Genomic DNA, 22,409 nt, shown 5'->3' with positions numbered 1-22,409 from the left:
CTTTGCCTCGTTCGGTCTCCCATTTTCGCAGTTACTTGCGCTAACGATCACATAGGAATTTCATTGGTTCACTTAGAACTTTAACGTAACATACACTACAGAGTTACCATCATAAGCAAAGGTTAAGTAAAGTACAGAGATGATCTTGAACCGGAGTAATCATTCGGACACGCTTCACACCATCATAGGCTTACCATCGTCTTTTGGATGGTAAGCTTTTAGATAATGTGTAATTAAATTAATTCCCATAGAAAAAGTCTACTCCAACCGAGACTCAATCCGTAAGGCCAGGGAAGCCTTTGTAATCTCAAAAGGCAGAACACTTCTTCCTCATGGCCTGAATACTCGCGAAGAAATTTGTGACCTTTTTTTCCTTTTTTTTTTTTTTATTATTTCATTTTCTTCATCTTTTAAATTGTCAATCACTTTAATTTTACCATAGTTCCATTATTGCGCAAATACTTGTAATATAAGAGCATGAATGCAAATTCTCAATGTACTTTTTGGCCAGCCGAATTATAGTGCACTCTAAAACGTAATTCTGCGTTGTATCGGTCTCTGCTTCTCTTATCATTTGTATTTGTTAAAGCCGATCAGATTAACAATTGATCCAACGTATACCAACAGGATTGTCGTCCACGGTTGTTGCTTAGACATTAATGATTAAATGTCTACAGCTATTTCTATAAACGTTGTCGGGAAGCATACGTAACCGAGACCGCAAGTTGATATAGGTAATTTGTTAATAACTTTATTAAACTCAGTTATGGCTCACTACTACAGAAAATATATCACAGGGGCAATTATTTTTGTTATTCTCGTCCATGCCATGGCACTGCCAGCCGTAAAATTGGAGAAAAAATTGCAAGATTACAGCTACCCATACTACCTTTCGGTCTTATCGCGTGAACTTGAGGCTTTGAAATCCAATGTTCAACATTATTTGAAATATCTGTGTATTGAGTTTCAAACTCTGAAGCTCTCCGAATGGACCTTAATCCGGATTTTCGAACTATATGTGATGAAATCTAAAATTCAAACCCTAAGGTTTTTTTTTTTCGTACCTCGACAAACGCACGGAAACAACATCTCAAGGTATATTATAGTTCCCGTCTGTCCGTGTAGGAATTAAGTATTTTAGTGTAGTTGGTTTATTTCAGAGTAGTGCAAGTTTTGGATAAGCCGGTTAGACCTGTTACTTCAGGAATTTTTTCCGCATTTGGACAAACAATGGCAGTTTACTTTGCTTTCGTTTGATGTGTTTCGATATCATTAATCATGTCAAAGGTTTTTCCAATAAAGATTATTTGCATACTCTCATTATTAGAAAGACCATTCCTTCCGGTCAAAACTTCAGATTAGTTCATAATTCTAAAAACGACGGCAGGTACGGTTCGTGCAAAGTGGAACGCTCAAGCAAAAAACGTCATGTGTGAAAACACTAATAAAAAGCTTTTCGTAAACATTTTTGCTTGAGTTGACATTTACACAGTATGCGTGGACGTCTGTAGCTATTTATATTAGTGAATAAAAAGTGGTTCTTTTTCCTGAGGCAATGTTATTTTCCGTCTGTCTTTCAGTGGCCGTGGTTTTAAGTGCTATAAAGACTGAGTTGCTCACACTTGTTAAGTACAACAGCGGATATGTCACTTTTATACAACATCAGTTTATGGTCTTACATATACAATCCTGAAAGCGAGTGGAAAATTTAAGTGATGGCAGAAGATTCTTTGTGGATTGTAAAATGTTGTATTGTTCCCAACTGTGATTAAACGATTAATGAATAATAATAATAATAACTTTATTTCTTTCCAAATTCTGGCTTTTCAAAGTATTTACAATATTCAGTAAAATAAGTGTAAAGAGGGCTTCATTTCGTCCCGAGATCTTTTCTTAACTCACTTCAAGATAAATTGCGATTCTTTCACTCGGTTCATATTTGCTTACTGAAGTAAACTTAATGTGTAACACGCTCTGTTTTTTGGCTTTTTGAATGCTTTTTAACAATAAAACATCGAAAACATTTGAATTCTCTAATGAAAAGTCAAAGTGCAGCTCATATATTGTGTTTCTGACAACTCAAATTAATAAAATTTGTTTGTGGACGTAAACAAGTGAGACGATTCGTCTGAAAGCTTTCGCGTGCCACTTTCCCGTTGTACTATTTTTTTTAATGATTGCAAAATCAACTTGAAAGCTCGTTTTTATTTTTGAACTTGGATTTTCTGTTATAAGTGTTCAAAGAGGATATCCAGTCAGCAATAGCGCGAAAGGACCACAAGCAGCCAAACACTAATTACTAGAGATAGTAAAACAATAGACTTACTGGTTCAGTTCACGCATTAAGAAAATGCAATTATGACGACTCCATTTCTTTTTTCAAAAAAAAAAAAAAAAAAAATGGCCTCTACCCTGTGCTTTGTTTAAATTTGATGTGGGAATATTCCTTCATAACCATGTTACATAGCTGTTTATACCTGGGCCTGTCTACCTCTCACTTAGTCTGTAAAAGACTTTGCATTCGATTTTAAACATTTTACTGATTTCGGCCCGTAAGCCGGAAGTTTTTGCGACAGAAACCGTTACTCGAGAGTTCGGAACAACTTCGAGTCAGTAAGGTGGTTTGGCATTTAAAAAAAATCTAAATCTTTGTAACGTATCCAAAGTTTTAGCCAGTCCATTCAGCAAACTACTTCCTCTAACTTTACTGTCTTCAAAGGCTGCTTTTTTGGTAATACTGGCGACATATGAGTAAATCCAGCATATTTCTTTTACCTCTGATTTGCAAAGCGGAAAATGGTGCTAGCGCAAGCGTAACGTTTTTTCCGCTTTGCTCAGACAAAACATTTCTGCTTTAATTCTTTTCTATGCCATTCGAAGCTGTATGCTTTGGAAGGTAGAAGCATGAAGCATCTTACGTTAGTTTTCAGCCTCGTTTTGTTCGCAGTGGCGGTGAACATTGCTGAGCCCAGTAAAAGCGAGCTCTCCAAGAAAGGTAAGATATATCTTGGAACCTTCACTCTTCAAAGCAACATCACCCCCTTGTGCAAATATCTCCGTAGAGCTCGTTGTTATAAATTCTGGGATGTGAGTCTAAAATTCTGCTTTGACGGTAAAAATCAAGTGGATAGTTAGTTTAAAGGCAAGTAACGTCCAAAACTGCTCTTTTTCACAAAATTTAAAAAGGTGTAACTAATTAATTAATTGATTGGCTACTAAACATTCGAAACGCTTGATTCCAGTTTGGTGTAAAAGAAATTTACAATCATCACAAACTGCTGACTGTGTTTCGTGTAGTCTTCCTTGCTTTTCTGCTGTTTTACCATAATTGAAGGTTTATTTATGTGACATTCAGTAGTTCTGATTCACCGGCCATGGTACGTTTTCGTTTGCATGTTCGCCGTCTCCCCCCCCCCCCCCCCCCTTCCCCGGGAGAATGTGTGTTTTAAATTCTGTTGATGTAATGTTGATCTTTTACGAAGTAACTAGGGGGGTGTTTCTCGAGCATCCAAGAGCATCTGATAAGGTAATCAATTTTGAACAACACTGGCTGCAAAATTGGACCACTCATTGAAACAAACATTTCTCACTTGTAGTCCCTGGATCAAATCGTCAATTACTGAATTTTATTGCCACACACTGTTCTTGGATGTGAAAGGAAAGTTACGAGAGCGAGTTTGTATATTTCATTGGAAGTGTTATTTTTCATGGATATTCCCAAGACGTTTTCCGTGTTCTGGATAAAACATCATGGTGCTATACACGTGGGAGATAATTTGCAAATATAAAGTGGCTGAAATCGTTCTTTTAATCCTTAATTTCCATGGCAAAGGCGAAAAGCTATTATTCTAATAACCTAAGTTAAGCTATTATCGTAACAAGCCGATTGAAGTCAGCCAAAGACCGCCAAATCCTGCTTGTAGGCGTTGAATACAATTTTGAGTACAACTTTTCAGCGAACGGGAGAACCACAATTTAGATACTAGTTCAAATGTAAAAGGAACAATTGAAACCTTACCGTCTGGTTTTGAAAACGTTAAATTCGTAGTAGTCAATGAAACGCTAATAACTTTGTTAATTATTGTTTTACATGATCATTACTTTTAGTATCTTTGTGACCATTACAATCATTTTCTGCGCCATTTTACATCACTGCTATTATTGTGCTCGACTGAGTGATGCTCTTTCGAATAGAAGTTTCTTCTTTTCAGTAAAATTACTCAAAAGAAAAAGGGCCCATTGACGTATCCCTTGGGAACGGTTGCTAAGGAAAAATTAGATTGCTGTAACTCAACACAAGGTTTGCTGACCTTTGACTAAATTTGGTCAATACTCATTAAGTGTAGGTATCGCATATAAGTTGTTGACGTCATTAGACTGCATACAACGTCACGTGACCCAAGACAGAAAAATAAACAAAAAACAGAGTGGCTTACCTTTTGTCTAGAATTTCCTGTATCATGCGGCCGTTTCTAAACACTTTTGAAGAAATCTGCGTTTTGCTTTATGACGAAAATAAAGAGTCATGATGAAAAATGTGTTTATTTGACCACCTTTTTGCTTCCTATTATTTTATTTTTTGCATTTTTGCATTACAAACCACGCTTGTGTTTAACTGAAAACAGCTTCTCCTTCGATTCACGACAGATTTCCAGATTCACTGGCAGCTGAGCTGTAAAGCACTCACGTCAAGATGAATCTTTCACAAAATTCTTGCGGTCGTAGAAAGAACTAAAACACGTGAACCGATTCAATTTAACTTTTCTTACTCCGCTATATTTTTTCAGCTTAAAATTTCCGAGTACAAATCTGTACCAGAACAACAACTTTCGGCTATAAACAACTGGAACGGTGTTTTTATAGCTGCAAATGAGAATTGAGTAAAACAAATTTGAAAAAAAAAAAAAAAAAAGGCAAGCGGAATTGACCAGTCGCAGAAATCGGAGACAAAACGCACTTCGTATCAACCATGTAACTAGGCAACGAGGTACGTAAATGGACGGGATTTTCAAGAATTGTAACACCATGAGATAACCTATTTAGCCAATCAGAGCATCTGCTGTTTGCAATCTATTTCATAAAATAAATATTTGGCAAGACAATAAATATAAGTGCATACTACGCTCACACAAAAACGAACTAACGAACACAAACCAAAGCGGACAATGCAAATTCCATGTCCTTTCCTTTCACTCATTTTCAGCAACCAGCTTTGGGGCGAAAATTTATAACGCGAAGAGGATAAATCTATCAAAAAACAAAGGACTCCAAGTTTATCAACAGCGATTATCGGAAAACCAAATATGAACGAAAAGATGAGCAAGCAGATATGATGAAAGTTGTGCTAATGCCGGGCCAACTCTCAGCATTTTCAATCATTCCTTTCTCACCTATTGACTTTTAACGTTTGTTGTTCCACAGCCATGGATCCATGCCAAAGTGGAAATTACAAGTTACCGTGTAACATGAAAATTTTGCGGATTGACCTCGATCCCCAAAAATTAGTTCCCGCAGAAAAAAACACCCGCAAAATAAAACGCCGTAAAAATTAACTGCCTTCAGTCAAAATGAAACTCCGCTTTTAATGAACTTATAACACTGGGGCGATATATATTGGACTTAAACAAAAATATTAACATGACTTTCCATTGTAAAAAGCAACTAGAGCATAGATGCATACGGTAGCCTGTATCTAGTCTGTATTGTTAAACCGTATTAATAAAACAGTGTTTGGTTGCAGTAAGGTTAAATGGCGGAAATGTTTCTAATATGTAAGTAGAGTGAACTGTGACTCAACATACCATACAACAAAAAAAGAAAATATTACAGTTTCTTAAACTTAAATTTTCTGCCGCTTGAACAGAGAATCGCAAAAATTAGTTCCCGGCAGAAATTTCAGTCATCTCGAACCGCAAAAATTTTTTCCCGCAAACCACAAAAAATCGCCAATCCGCAAAATAAGACTCCCGCAAAATTTTCTTCCTACACGGTACTCAATTCTAGTAAAAGTCTTGTGGGAAACACTGCTAAAAGCGTGAAATAGAGTGTTAAATCTATGGTTTGTCACTCCGATAAAACTTCGTAGCAAATGAAGAAAGATCCTTAGCCTACCTTCTTTTAAAGCACGCGTTTTATCATGGTCTTTCTGTGTATTTTTTTTACATTTATTAACCTTGTAGCATTTTTTATTACTTATCTTAAACTGAACATTGTTTCTTTATAGCATTTAACCCATGCAGCGGTTACAAGATTCTCAATTCGCCCAGTCGTCTTGTAGGAAACACTGCTCAAAGCCCACTTAAATGTGACAGGAATGATCTCAACCCAGGCTGGTATCGCTTCACTGCTGGTGCTGGTGACAAGATGCCAACCTCATGCCCACCGAAGAATCGCTGTGGTACGCATGCTCCAGGATGGCTCAATGGAAATCATCCTACTGTGGCGGAAGGTATAATGACTCGCCAAGTTTGTTATCATTGGTCAAGCAGCTGCTGTAACTGGAAGAACAACATCAGAGTGAAAAACTGCGGAGCTTTTTACGTCTACGAGCTGCAAAAACCGTCTGGGTGTTGGTTTCGTTACTGCGGTGAGTATGAATTTTTGTTGCTTTAAAAACGTACAGGGCTTCCCGAGACCAATTTTGCAAAGGTCATTTACTTTAACTAAATGCGCAAGGTTAAGGTTTTGTGTATATCATTATTAAATATATAGTCATTATTGCATTTTTGACAATTTTTGAAGGCCACTTATGTTTTGGCACATAATGTTTCTATTTTTGACTTTAAGTATTAGTAACATGAAGGTGATAGAGTTATTACTACAAAGTATTTTTTCGAGTTACCCTTTTTCTTAGATGACAGTATAAGTGAACTACAGTATGCCCATGCAATGAATGGTGGTGTATTGCTAAGGACCATAGCTCAGTCCACGTTCCGAGTAATCTCTTAATAGATCAACAAACCTTATTGATAGGTCTCTTTAACAACTCCTCCGAAAACTGTCCCAGCTTCAGTGTCCTGAATTTCGTAACAGACGATAATTATCTAAAATTGTTTGTACTGAAATTAAAGTGATTGATCTCTAATACCAAGCACTTTTCGATTCTGTGTCTTTGTAGGAGAGGCCAGTGAATGTAAGACCTATAAGGCACTTAATCAAGCTGACCGTGCACAGAGTAACTCAGATCAAAGCAATGTCAAATGCGACGGAAGAGCACCAGATAACATCGTGTCACCAGACTGGTATCGTATGACTGGGGCCAGTGGTGACCAGATTCCAGAGAAATGTGTTCCCATGAGACGCTGCGGTACTCATGCTCCAGGTTGGCTTAACGGCAAACACCCAAGGCTTCTGGAAGGTGTAGTGACACGTCGAGTTTGCTATCACTGGTCCAACAACTGCTGTTTGTGGAAAAACAACATTAAGATTCGAAACTGCGGTGTTTATTACGTGTACGAGTTACAAAGACCTCCTGCGTGTTCCTTGCGATACTGCGGTAACAACATAGGTGAGTAATAGTTTTATCTCTGATGTGGTGCTGGGGGGTGGGGGGGGGGGGGGGGGCTAGTGTCACTGTTCCATCTTTGAAGAGTTGGCTAAACTCAACAAATTTTGGTGCTTGTCCAGTGACTATCTAGATTTACTAAGCCTACGGCGCAGAATAGAAGAGAAAGACAAGTGAGCAATGGGCAAAAAGATTTAGCTCATTTTTAAAACTCAAGTGATGACATGAAAGAGTTGAGGTTTTGTATCCTAGAAATACGCTAACAATATATAACTTACATGGTTCTCTCTTTCTTTTACACCAACCACCTTGCAACCACCAACAACCACGCCAGGTATGAAGCAGACCACAGCACAAAACACTTTCCTTCTAGTGTATGACAGTTTCATTTTGTGATGTGGTCCCTCGACACTATAGCAGCCGGGTCTCTGATCTGTGGTAAAGTTTTCCGCTGAAGTAATGAGGGTTTTTATTCGGCATTTAAGAAATGTCTAATTTGCTAATTTGTTCTCTGTTGTAACCATGTCTGTTTATAGTCTGATTAATTTATTAACTTTCAAAGGAAACTTAAGAGTAAATTTGTCGTTATAACATCTTAAACAAGTAAAGAAAAAGGTAAACAAAACAGACTTGCCTACCTCTTTACAATGTTGTTTAAATTGGTGATGAAGAAGTAACATTAGAACGTTGGGTGATCCGATATTTATGTTCTTAGTTGTCAATCCATTTATTTACATGACCAGTAAACTTCAAAAGTACTACTTTCTTCACCGTGATATTTTTTTCGTATGTGGCAAAAGCTTCCAACAGGCAAAAAAAAAGACACTTACTCTGTAAGCTGAGCCTCTATCATGACAAAACATTGTTAAGAGATCTATGGTTTGTAACTCAGATGAAACTTTCGTAGCAAATGAAGAAAGATCCTTCCTCCACCTTCTTTTAAAAGCAGACGTTTTATCTTGGTCTTTCTGTGTAGTTTCTTTACATTTATTAACCTTCTAGCACTTTTTATTACTTCTCTTACACTGAACACTGTTTCATTATAGCATCTGGCCCATGCAGCGGCTACAAGCTTCTCAATTCGCCAAGTCGTCTTGTGGGAAACACTGCTCAAAGCCCACTTAAATGTGACAGGAATGATCTCAACCCAGGCTGGTATCGCTTCACTGCTGGTGCTGGTGACAAGATGCCAACATCATGCCCATTGAAGAATCGCTGTGGTACGCATGCTCCAGGATGGCTCAATGGAAATCATCCTACTGTGGCGGAAGGTATAGTGACTCGCCAAGTTTGTTATCACTGGTCAAGCAGCTGTTGTAACTGGAAGAACAACATCAGAGTGAAAAACTGCGGAGCTTTTTACGTGTACGAGCTTAAAAAGCCGCCTGTGTGTTGGCTTCGTTACTGCGGTGAGTAAGAATTTCTGTTGGTTTAAAAATGCATAGGGCTTGGCGAGACCAATTTTGCAAGTGTCATTTAGTTTAGCTAAATGACACAAGGTTAAGGTTTTGTGTATATCATTATTCAATATATATTCATTATTGCATTTTTGACAATTGTTGAAGGCCACTTATGTTTTGGCACGTAATGTTTCTATTTTTGACATTAAGTATTAGTAACATGAAGGTGATAGAGTTATTACTACAAAATATTTTTTCAAGTCACCTTTTTTTAGATGACAGCATAAGTGAACTACAGCATGCGCATTTAAACAAGACAAGCTTATTTATTGTGAAATGTTCGTTAACTCGAAGCCAGTCAGTGTGCAAGTGGACTGTGGTGCTACTGTGTGGATCATCCCTAAAACCACACCGGTGATAACCCTTTTAAACCTTCGAATGTCTTCCTGGACGTGAAGATGAAAGCGCTTGGACCCTGCAAGCTGCTCGTTGAAAACCCAAAAACACTAATGAAGTACATGGTAAAGTTTGTCGTTGTTAGCGAACAGCTCGCCCCCCTGCTTAGCCGCAAGGCTGCTGAAAAGATGAACTTTATCACAGTCAACTATGTCCAGTTTGAGCATGTCAATGGAGTAGTAGATAGCTCAGATATCTTAGATGAATTTCCTGATATTTTCAACGAGGAGATTGGAACCCTGCCTGGCACTGTGCGACTCACACTGAACTCTGATGCGGAACCGATACTTTGCCCACCAAAGCGACTGCCTATTTAGTTAAAAGAACCAGTGAAACTAGAACTTGACAGGCTAGTCACTGCAGCAGGAGTTCTCCCTCCCACTGACTGGGTAAATAAGATGGCCATTGCCACCAAGAAGAACGGAAGCCTACGCATCTGCATAGACCCACGTTCTTTGAACCTTGCGCTAAAGCGGGAACACTATCAACTGCCAGTCCTTGATGGCATCCTTCATGACCTTACTAAGGCCAAAATCTTCAGCAAAGTTGACCTTAGTCATGGATATTGGCACTGAACTTTGGAAGAAGACTCTAGCATGCTTACCACATTTTTTACCCCTTTTGGGAGGTATAGGTGGACACACCTACCCTTTGGACTATCCGTAAGCTTGGATATATTACAGAAACGTCTTGTCCAAGCTCTGGAAGGACTTGTGGGTGTTCAACACTTATCAGCACTGAGACACACGTACCATCCCCGTGGTGTGGCCAATACCGTACGCATGTGGGTGTTGCCTGCATAGCAGCTGACATCTTGATTTATGGTGCTGGTGACACTCTTGATGAAGCCAGGTGAGATCATGACAAGAATCTCTCATTGCTATTGGAACGTTGCCGGCAGAAGTCCATCAAGCTCAACAGGGACAAAGTGGTGCTGAGGGTACAGCAGGTGGATTTCATGGGACAACTGCTGACTGCACAGGGTTTGAAATCTGGCCCAAACAAAGTGGAAGCCATCTTGAAACTAGAAACGCCTGAGACCAAGGAAGAAATTGAGAGACTGAATGGCACTGTTAACTACCTGCCTAAATTGCTGCCAAGACTTTCCCAAGTCATGGAGCCACTTAGGAGACTGACCCAGACAGGAGTTGGGTGGTACTAGGGAGATGCTGAAGACAAAGGTGAGATCATGACAAGAATCTCTCATTGCTATTGGAACGTTGCCGGCAGAAGTCCATCAAGCTCAACAGGGACAAAGTGGTGCTGAGGGTACAGCAGGTGGATTTCATGGGACAACTGCTGACTGCACAGGGTTTGAAATCTGGCCCAAACAAAGTGGAAGCCATCTTGAAACTAGAAACGCCTGAGACCAAGGAAGAAATTGAGAGACTGAATGGCACTGTTAACTACCTGCCTAAATTGCTGCCAAGACTTTCCCAAGTCATGGAGCCACTTAGGAGACTAACCCAGACAGGAGTTGGGTGGTACTAGGGAGATGCTGAAGACAAAGCTTTCGATGTGGTGAGACAACTAGTCACTTCAGCGTCAGTTCTTGATTACTACAGCCCAGACAAGGAACTTGTCATACAGTGCGATGCCAGTAGCCTAGGACTTGGTGCGGTCCTTATGCAAGAAGGTCGTCCCCTTGCTTATGCTAGTAGAGCTTTAACGCATCCAGACACCCGCTATGCAACCATCGAAAAAGAAATGTTAGCAATTGTCTTTGCACTGGAGAAACGGCATCAGTATGTCTATGGGCGTCACGTTGTCATCAAAACAGACCACAAGCCTCTAGAATCTATCGCCAAGAAACCACTTGATAGGGCGCCAAACCGCCTACAAGGTATGCTCCTCAGAAGCCTGGCCTACGACATAGACTTCCAGTACACCCCTGGTCATACCCAACATCTGGCAGACATGATGAGCAGATCATTTCTCCCAGCTGATGGTCAGGCAAACCCCAGTGAATTTGAGTCTGTCAATGTGGTCCAATTCCTACCCATGCGACAAGAGAGGATACAGAAAATCCAACTCAAGACTGCAAAGGATGAAACCCTGCAAGTGCTTATGAACACCATACTGTAGGAATGGCCTGAGGATCGGTCAAAGATCTCACCTCAGCTGACCCCCTACTACAGCACGAGAGATGAACTTAGTGTTTATGATGGGCTGGTGTTCAGAGATGAGCGCCTTGTTGTGCCTCAAGGGCTGAGATAAAGAAAGACATGCATGCGTCGCACGCTGGTGTGGAAGGCAGTTTGAGGAGAGCGACAGAGAGCGTGTACTGGCCTGGTATGAACTCTGACCTCAAACACTGGATCTCGACTTGTGACCCCTGCAGATTATTTGAAGTTTCTGGTGGGAAAGAGACCCTCATGAGTCATGACATACCGCAGAGGACTTGGGAGAACGTTGCTGTGGACCTCTTCACCCTGAACCAGAGAGATTACCTGGTGACGGTCGATTACTATAGTGGTTATTGGGAGCTGGACCGGCTACATAACACAAATTCTGGAACTGTGGTCAGAAAACTCAAGGCCCACTTTGCAAGGCATGGGAGTCCGTGTCAACTTGTTAGTGACAATGGCCTCCAATTTGTAGCTGCAAAGTTCCAAAAGCTTACAAAAGGATGGGACATTGAGAACAGGGTCACCTCTCCTTACAACGGTAAGGCTAACGACAAAGTAGAGGCTGCTGTGAAGTCCGCTTAAAAACTCCTCCGTAAAACTGCCAAAGGTGGCAATGACTTCTACTTGGGACTACTGGCTGAGCGCAATATACCATTACAAAAAATCGGAAACAGTCCAGTTCAGAGGCTCATGAATAGGAGGACGAGGGCATTACTGCCCACAACTGGTTCTCTCCTGGAACCAAGAACCCTGACCTCTAGTCACGAGAGAGAGAAGCTGAAAGATGTTCAAAAAAGGCAGGCTCGATACTACAATGCTGATGCCCATGTCTTACCTGAATTGAATGAGGGAGACACTGTGAGGCTGAAACCGTTTGTACTGGGGCAAAAGGAATGGAAGAAGGGAGTGGTTGTTAAACGACTTGACAAAAGGTCATATAAAGTTGAAACAGCAGATGGATTTTCCTATAGGCGCGATAGAGCCCATCTGAAGAAGACCAACGAGTCACGCCCTTAAGCAACCTCTGGTGAATCACAACAAATACCAGACAGCAAAATATTCGGTCATGGAAGAATGACCCGCGAGCTACCTCCTGAAGAAACCCTTACTGATCCACCACAAATGTCAAGCTGCCCTGACGAGCCTGATGAGCCCTCACCTTGCGAAGAACCAGGCACTAAAGGCCTAACATGTATTAAAACCTACAAAGAGCAGAGAGAGCCGGACTCAAGGACTAAAACCCAGTCAGGAAGACTGGTCACTAGACCTTCGTACCTTAAGGACTTTATAACGTGACCAACCTACAAGCAACATGTGAACATTGCCTGTTAGGCTTAACACCGAACCTTCTATTTGTCGTTAGGGATTGAACATTAATTACCAGTTGAAGCACATTCGTACATAGTGTCCATGTTCCAGTTTATATTGTTTAGGGTTTCTCATACATGTTACAGTTTTCGTTTTTGTTTTGTTTGTCTTCCCATTTTATATTGGGGAGGACGTGACATGTGGCGTGACATGTATTACATCAGTCACTAATTTCCCCTATGCAAAAGGAAGAGAGAGCGCGTACTCACCATTAAAAAATATGTAGCTTTTAGTTGTGAGCTCTGCGTTCTTTTACTTTGTATTTTCGAGAGGACGTCCTGATACAAATGGTGGCGTATTGCTAAGGACAATAGCTAAGTCCAGGTTAAGAGTAATCTCTTAATACATCAACAAACCTTATTGGTAGATCTCTCCAACGACTCCAACGAAAACTGTCCCAGCTTCAGTGCCCTGAATTTCTTAACACACGATAATTATCTAAAATTGATTGTACTGATATTAAAGTGATTGATCTCTAATATCAAGCACTTTCGATTCTGTGTCTTTGTAGGAGAGGCAAGTGAATGTAAGACCTATAAGGCACTTAATCAAGCTGACCGTGCACAGAGTAACTCAGATCAAAGCAATGTCAAATGCGATAACATCGTGTCACCAGGCTGGTATCGAATGACTGGGGCCAGTGGTGACCAGATTCCAGAGAAATGTGTTCCCATGAGACGCTGCGGTACTCATGCTCCAGGTTGGCTTAACGGCAAACACCCAAGGCTTCTGGAAGGTGTAGTGACACGTCGAGTTTGCTATCACTGGTCCAACAACTGCTGTAGGTGGAAAAACAACATTAAGATTCGAAACTGCGGTGTTTATTACGTGTACGAGTTACAAAAGCCTCCTGCGTGTTCCTTGCGATACTGCGGTAACAATGCAGGTGAGTAATAGTTGTATCTCTGATGTAGTGATGGGTGGATTAATGCCTCTGGACCATTTGTAGTTCAGAGACGGTTCCATCTTTAAAGAGCTGGTTAAGCTCAATAGCTTTTGGTTCTTGTCCAGTGACTATCTATTTAACTGGTCAAAGATTTACTAAGGCTACGGCGCAGAATAGAGGAGAAAGACAAGTGAGCAACGAGAAGAAAGATCTAGCTCATTCTTAAAACTCAAGTGATGACATGAAAGACTTGTGGTTTGGTATCCTAGAAATACCCTCACAATATATAACTTACATGGTTTTCTCTTTGTTATAGTACCAGCCACCTTGTCACCACCAAGATCCACGCCAGGTATGAGGCAGACCACAGCACAAACACTTTCCTTCTAATGTATGACAGTTACATTTTCATGATCATTCGTCTACCTTCTTTTAAAAGCAGACGTTTCACCTTGGTCATTCTGTGTAGTTTCTTTACATTTATTAACCTTCTAGCATTTTTTATTACTTCTCTTACACTGAACACTGTTCCATTATAGCATCTGACCCATGCAGCGGTTACAAGGTTCTCAATTCGCCAAGTCGTCTTGTGGGAAACACCGCTCAAAGTCCACTAAAGTGTGACAAGAATGATCTCAACCCAGGCTGGTATCGCTTCACTGCTGGTGCTGGTGACAAGATGCCAACCTCATGCCCACCGAAGAATCGCTGTGGTACGCATGCTCCAGGATGGCTCAATGGAAATCATCCTACTGTGGCGGAAGGTATAGTGACTCGCCAAGTTTGTTATCACTGGTCAAGCAGCTGTTGTAACTGGAAGAACAACATCAGAGTGAAAAACTGCGGAGCTTTTTACGTCTACGAGCTGCAAAAACCGTCTGGGTGTTGGTTTCGTTACTGCGGTGAGTATGAATTTTTGTTGCTTTAAAAACGTCAGGGGTTCCCGAGACCAATTTTGCAAGTGTCATTTAGTTTAACTAAATGGCAAAAGGTTAAGGTTTTGTGTATAATTATCATTATTCAATATATATTCATAATTGCATTTTTGACAATTGTTGAAGGCCACTCATGTTTTAGCACTTAATTTTTCAATTCTTGACTTTAAGTATTAGTAATATAAAGGTGACAGATTTATTGCTACAAAGTATTTTTTCGAGTTACCCTTTTTCTTAGATGACAGCATAAGTGAACTACAGCATGCGCATTCAATGAATGTTTGTGTATTGCTGTGGTGCTTGTTGGACTGACAGGAAAGTTTAATGATCCAAAATTCAAGATTTCAAGTCGTGTCGCGGCGAAGCATTTAGGGACTATTTTACGGGTCTTAAAACTCAAAAGTCAAGAACCACGGAGAACCAAAGTTGACGGTTAACGGTAATTTATTCTAGCGAGAAACGACCAATAGTAGAGAACGACCAAAATGCCAAATCGACCAACTAAAACGACCAGCTAAACGACCAAACGACCGCAAACTGAAATACAACAAAACGAAACTCTACTAATTAAGTCGAAATAGACGCGCAATCAAACTAGGTCCTAGCGACGATAATGCGGCTTTCACAATTACATTAACAATTAAATAGCATAAAAGTATCTTCAAACTAATCGAGTTTCAATCAACAGTCGTACATTAAAATAATATTAGGAACTGATTTTGAGCCTAGCGCTCTCTAACCTAAAACGTAGTGGGCGTTCACTGCTGATAAACGTGTTTCCATCCAATTGACGCCTTTGGCGACTATGAAGCGATTAATCCCTCTTGTGGTTGATTGTACAATAATCCGTTTGCGTACATTCGCCCAGACTGAAAACTGACTTAACAAAAAATAAAAGATTACTTACATATCGGTCCCACTTGTGCCAAGGATTCAAGAAAACGCAAACCAAAACTTCAATAGGCTATCGTAGGTGACTCTCTGGCAAAAAGAGACGCTACACCCGCTTTTATATACGCGTGGGGACGCTAAAAGGTCCGATTACAAGACCAATCAAACCGATAAGAATACGAATAAACATTGCAACTAGGGACAAGTAACTATGGTCTGATCAAGAAGGCCAATCAAATAAACGGGAACTGGTTAGTGTCCTTAACATTTGCTTAGGACAATAGCTAAGTCCAGGTTAAGATTAATCTCTTAATACATCAACAAACCTTATTGGTAGATCTCTCCAACGACTCCAACGAAAACTGTCCCAGCTTCAGTGCCCTGAATTTCTTAACACACGATAATTATCTAAAATTGATTGTACTGATATTAAAGTGATTGATCTCTAATATCAAGCACTTTCGATTCTGTGTCTTTGTAGGAGAGGCAAGTGAATGTAAGACCTATAAGGCACTTAATCAAGCTGACCGTGCACAGAGTAACTCAGATCAAAGCAATGTCAAATGCGATAACATCGTGTCACCAGGCTGGTATCGAATGACTGGGGCCAGTGGTGACCAGATTCCAGAGAAATGTGTTCCCATGAGACGCTGCGGTACTCATGCTCCAGGTTGGCTTAACGGCAAACACCCAAGGCTTCTGGAAGGTGTAGTGACACGTCGAGTTTGCTATCACTGGTCCAACAACTGCTGTAGGTGGAAAAACAACATTAAGATTCGAAACTGCGGTGTTTATTACGTGTACGAGTTACAAAAGCCTCCTGCGTGTTCCTTGCGATACTGCGGTAACAATGCAGGTGAGTAATAGTTGTATCTCTGATGTAGTGATGGGTGGATTAATGCCTCTGGACCATTTGTAGTTCAGAGACGGTTCCATCTTTAAAGAGCTGGTTAAGCTCAATAGCTTTTGAGTAGTTAGATATTTGGGTGTATCAGCCCACTTTTCAAAAAATGATAAAAAATCCCATACAAATCCTTATAAATCCAATATTTTTTCTAAACCCCATAAACCACACATTATCTCACCCCAATAACTACATAAAATACTATTTCAACAATGACTCCTGCAACGGAGACGTCAAAAACCTAAAAACGTAAATCCTCGGTTTTTCAAAACTCCTGCAACGGAGACGCTAAATTTTTATCCTCGGTTTCTCAAAAACCTAAAAACATAAATCCTCGGTTTTTCAAAACTCCTGCAACGGAGACGCTAAATTTAGGTTTTTCATAAATGACACCAACTCACAAACAATCATCGATTAAATCCAACCAACTCATCAATCGCTGATTTGAATGATGAAGAAAAAACCGGTCATAACCGGTTTCGAAAAATTATGTAATCTAATTTATATGAACAACCAATTTGATCACAATGATAAAACATATTTTATTCATCCAACATTTGAAAATTACGGAGCCTCAGTTGATGGTTATATAATCAATCGAAAAAGATTAGAACCTAGAAAAGGATATTTGTCTGAGAATGGCTATTATATAATTTCTCCGGGACGTAACAATACATGCCCCGCTCATCGATTCGTCTATGAGGCCGTAAATCAGACACATATTTCTCCTGGATTGCAAATAAATCACATTGATTCCAATCGCCAGAATAATTCAATTGTAAATTTGCAATTGGTTACAGCCTCTGAAAATATGAAACACATGCACAAAGCCAGAAAAGCCTTTTTTAACAGCTCATACTCTGAAGAAGAATTGCAAACAGTCAATAGATTAATGGAATTTCCACCAATGGAAGACAATGATTGCGAGTTTACACGCACAGAAAATAAAATAATCAATAAGATGTTTTACAGAATGTGTAACGATTTGGATGACATTAATTTTCCACTTTACAATGATTAATCATCAATGAATACAAGGGTTGTTTGGCTATGTTTTGAATTCAACAATGGTTGATGTCTTTTTGGAGGGTAATTTAGGCATGAATTTGAAAACCAAAAGGGCTTAAAGACATGGTGATAGACACTATTGTACAGAAAATGAGTGAGAAAAAAAATCAAAAATCAAAAATCGCAAACATGAATTTTTCTGCCAGTGAAAATTCATCATCACAAATTCTGGCAACAAATACTGTTTTTCATGATGGAAAAACATATTTTATTCATCCAATTTACACAAATTATGGATCTTCAACTGATGGATATATAATCAATCGAAAGAGATTGATTCCAAGAAAAGGAATATTACATTTAACTGGGTATTTGCAAACAACTGTTCGCAACCAAAATGGAATCAAAAATTTTTATGTCCACCGATTTGTTTACGAATGTTTTAATGGTCCAATTTCTGATGGAATGCAAATTAATCACAAAGATTCAAATAAACAAAATAATTGTATAAACAATCTTGAGCTTGTAACACGGCAACAAAACATGATATACAAAGGAAAAATTAGACTTGGTAAACAAAAATCAAAAAAGCAAAATGTTCCAACTAAATGTGAAAAATTTCATTATCATCATATTTTTACCAACTTTGGAGCCAACAAATTTGGGCAAATATACAATAAAAAAACCAAGAGAGTTTCAATTGGAATAAAAAAATTTGATGGTTATTTTAATATAACATTATCACAAATTGGTTTACAAAGAAAAACTATTGATGTTCACCGATTTGTTTACGAATGTTTTAATGGTCCAATTTCTGATGGAATGCAAATTAATCACAAAGATTCAAATAAACAAAACAATTACATTAAAAATCTTGAATTAATGACTCGGTCAGAAAATGCTAAACACGCTCATGAAGCCAGGAAATACAAAACAAAGATTGAAATAACAACTGAAAAACCAATTAAATCAATTAAAATGGACATTGAATTGGAGAAATCAGACGACGAGTTTACAGAAGATGAAAAACAATTAATTGATAAAAAATATAACGCAATTATTGAAAAAATCAAAATGGGTAAATTTCCATACAAAAAACAACTTCAAGAACATTTACCAAACATGGAATTTTGGTGATTTTTGTAGTTTAGTTTGTAGTTAGTGACCTTAGATTTCATGAAAAATAAATGGAATTTGAGGCCATGTTGCCACAAAACAGAAACAAATCAGCGAAGCCGTCAGTCCTTCCACAGATGACTGGCATGGATGTTGCCTCCAGTCTTCATCCATTAGCAAATCTGGAATCACAAAACAAAAATAATCTATCTATAAAATATATGGATAAAAATAATCTATCCAAATTAACGAAAAATCAATTAATTGAATTATTAATCGCTAAACAAAAACCGGTTCCAATGCCGAGAACCAAGAAAGTGAAACCAATACCCTATCCACGAAAATCTGTCAAACAAATGGTAAAAGAGTACGAGAATACAATCATCAAGCCGCCAATGCAATTTAGAGATGGACCTCAACCTATGCCGAGAAACAACATAATTCCACCTCCGATTCAATTTGCTGATAAACCCAAAGCAGCACCAAGAATGAAGAAAATGGCTCCAGTTCCAACACAAAGAACTCAAATCACAGAAGTTGCAAGAGCATTCAAGGGATATAACAAATCTTATGAAGTTGGAATTAAAAATGAAACAGATCCTTTGATTCAAATGAGTTCAACCAGATTAGCGATAGCTCATTTTATGAAACAATTATTAACTCAAATGAAAGGAATTAAATTTATTGAAACTTTGACAATTTATTTTGAACAACAAAAAGGAAACCAAACTGTCTCCAGAATTGGATATTTTAATAGTAAACCAAAAACAATAACTAATGCCAATGATTTTCAAGAATCTTTGGATGTTAATGTTGAACAAATTATGAATGATATTCACAAATGGATTAGTGAAGGTTCAGCTTGGATAATTAAATCAATCAATGGACATTACATTAATATTATCAAATATGAGCCTCTTACTGGAAGTTCTTACATCAAACTTCCAACTGAATTACAAAATAGTAAACATGGATTAATCAATCTACAGAATAAAGACAATGAATGCTTTCGTTGGTGTCACGTTAGACATTTGAATCCACGAGAAAATAATCCACAACGAATCAAAAAAACTGACAAAGCATTTGTCAAAAAATTGGATTATCAAGGAATTGAATTCCCTGTTTCAGTCAAACATTATAACAAAGTTGAAACACAAAACAATATTAACATCAACGTATTCGGTTATGAAAACAAACAAACTTATCCAATTTATGTATCCAAAGAAAAGTTTGAGAATGTGATGAATCTATTGCTAATCTCAGAAGATGAAAACAAACATTACTGTCTTATCAAAGATTTTAATCGATTTATGCACCACAAAACCAAATCACATCAAAGAAAACATTTTTGTATGCATTGTTTGCAATGTTTTTCATCAGAACGAGTTTTAACCAAGCATCAGGAAGTATGTATTGAAATCAATGGTGAACAATCAATCAAAATGCCCGAAGTTGGTTCCAAAATAGAATTCAAAAATTTTAATAAACAAATGCAAGCGCCATTCGTGATATACGCAGATTTTGAAGCAATCACTGAACCAATTCATGGTTGTAATCAATCTAACCAACAATCTTTTACTGAAGCTTATCAAAAACACACTGATTGTGGTTATGGATACAAAGTTGTTTGCTGCTATGATGACAAATATTCCAAACCAATAAAATATTATCGTGGAGAAAAAGCTGTTTACAAATTTATGCAAGCAATGCTTGATGAAGTCAAATATTGCAGACAAACTATTAAATACAAATTCAATAAACCATTAGTTATGTCTCCAGAAGATGAATCCAATTTTCGGAAAGCAACATCTTGCCACATTTGTTGCAAACAATTCACAAAAAATGATAGACGTGTTAGAGACCATTGCCATATTACTGGAAAATTCCGTGGCTCAGCCCATAATCAATGTAACAGGGATTTTACAATAACTAACAAAATCCCTGTAATATTTCATAATTTGAAAGGATATGATAGTCATTTTATAATGCAAGAAATTGGTAAAATTATTGAGACCAATACTTATGTGGATAAAAAAGGTGAAACCAGACAACACAAAATTAATGTAATCCCAAATAACATGGAGAAATACATGGCATTCATGTTGGGTTATAATTTAGTATTTATCGACAGTCTTCAGTTTATGAATCAATCATTGGCAAATCTTGTAAAGAATCTACCAGAAGATGCCTTCAAATATACCAGTGAAGTTTTCAAAGGTCGTAAATTACAATTAATGAAACAAAAAGGAGTTTATCCGTATGATTATATAAGTAATTTTGATAAATTCAATGATACTCAATTACCAACCAAAGATGAATTTTACAGTCAAATGAATAATACAAATATCACTGATGAAGAATACAGTCATGCACAAAATGTTTGGAATACATTTCAATTGAAAACCATGGGCGAATACCATGATTTATATCTCAAATCTGATGTATTATTGCTGGCTGATGTTTTTGAAAATTTCAGGAAAACATGTTTGGAATACTATAGATTGGATCCTTGTCATTATTTCACATCTCCAGGATTGAGTTGGGATGCAATGTTGAAAATGACTGAAGTCAAACTTGAATTAATCACGGATATTGATATGTATCAATTTGTTGAAAAGGGCATGCGTGGAGGAATCAGTTACATAGCCAATAGATACGGCAAAGCTAACAACAAATACATGCAAAATTGGAATCCAAATGAACCCAGTAAACATATCATGTATTTGGATGCCAACAATCTCTATGGTTGGGCTATGTCACAACATCTTCCAACTGGGAATTTCAAATGGTTGAATAAACAGCAAATAAAAAACATTAATTGGAAAACGATTCCCAAAGATAATAAGACTGGATATTTATTGGAAGTTGATTTGGAATATCCTCATGAATTACATGACCTGCATAATGATTATCCATGTGGCGCTGAACAAATCAAAGTGGCACCAAATATGCTGTCAGAATATTGCCAAAGAATTGCAGAAAAATTTGGAATAACAAGTGGACAAGTCAAAAAACTGATTCCAACATTGGCAAACAAATCAAAATATGTATTACATTATCGTAATCTGCAATTGTATCGTGAATTGGGTTTGAAATTGACTAAAATATACCGTGTATTATCCTTTAATCAAAGTCCTTGGTTGAAGACATACATTGATTTCAATACACATCAAAGAACTAATGCAAAGAATGCTTTTGAGAAAGATTTTTTCAAACTGATGAACAATAGTGTCTTCGGTAAAACAATGGAGAATATCAGAAAACGGGAAGACATTAAACTGGTGACTAATGAGAAACAATTATTGAAAATGACTTCCAAACCAACATTCATCAATAGCAAAATCTTTAATGAAAACTTGGTTGCAGTCCATAAAATAAAGGAATCGTTGACACTCAACAGACAAGCCTATGTTGGTATGTGTATCCTTGATTTGAGCAAAACATTGATGTACGATTTCCATTACAATTTCGTTAAAAACAAATATGGTAACAAAGCTAAGTTACTGTTTACGGATACAGACAGTTTGACATATGAAATTGAAGCCGAAGATGTGTATCAAGATTTTTGGAATAAAAAAGAAATGTTTGATAACTCGGATTATCCATCAAATCATCAATTTTATGACTCCACAAATAAAAAAGTTATTGGAAAATTCAAAGATGAAGCCGCTGGTGTACCCATTACTGAATTTGTGGGATTGAGATCCAAAATGTATTCATATATCAAAGATAACAACAATGGTGGAAAAACAGCCAAAGGAATCAAAAAGAATGTCATCAAAAATGATATTCAACATTCTGATTACAAAGAT

The 22,409-nt window shown here is 38.0% G+C and overlaps 1 protein-coding gene across 1 annotated transcript; it reads left to right on the top strand.

Annotated features, from left to right (window-relative positions):
- Positions 1 to 2,844: 2,844 nt before the first annotated feature.
- LOC146486366 (uncharacterized) lies at positions 2,845 to 16,433 on the top strand. The gene is made up of 8 exons (XM_085097106.1): positions 2,845 to 2,995; positions 6,224 to 6,586; positions 7,118 to 7,507; positions 8,551 to 8,913; positions 13,369 to 13,743; positions 14,060 to 14,095; positions 14,283 to 14,645; positions 16,051 to 16,433. The coding sequence occupies exons 1-8, from the start codon at positions 2,905 to 2,907 to the stop codon at positions 16,431 to 16,433; spliced, it is 2,364 nt and encodes a 787-aa protein (XP_084953232.1). The 5' UTR covers positions 2,845 to 2,904.
- Positions 16,434 to 22,409: the final 5,976 nt, after the last annotated feature.

Source organism: Pavona decussata, unplaced genomic scaffold (genome assembly GCF_977016875.1).
Source record: "Pavona decussata unplaced genomic scaffold, jaPavDecu1.1 SCAFFOLD_21, whole genome shotgun sequence".
Classification (NCBI taxonomy): Eukaryota; Metazoa; Cnidaria; class Anthozoa; order Scleractinia; family Agariciidae; genus Pavona; species Pavona decussata.
The sequence above is the reverse complement of the archived record's forward strand: the minus strand, read 5'-3'. Positions and strand labels throughout refer to the sequence as shown.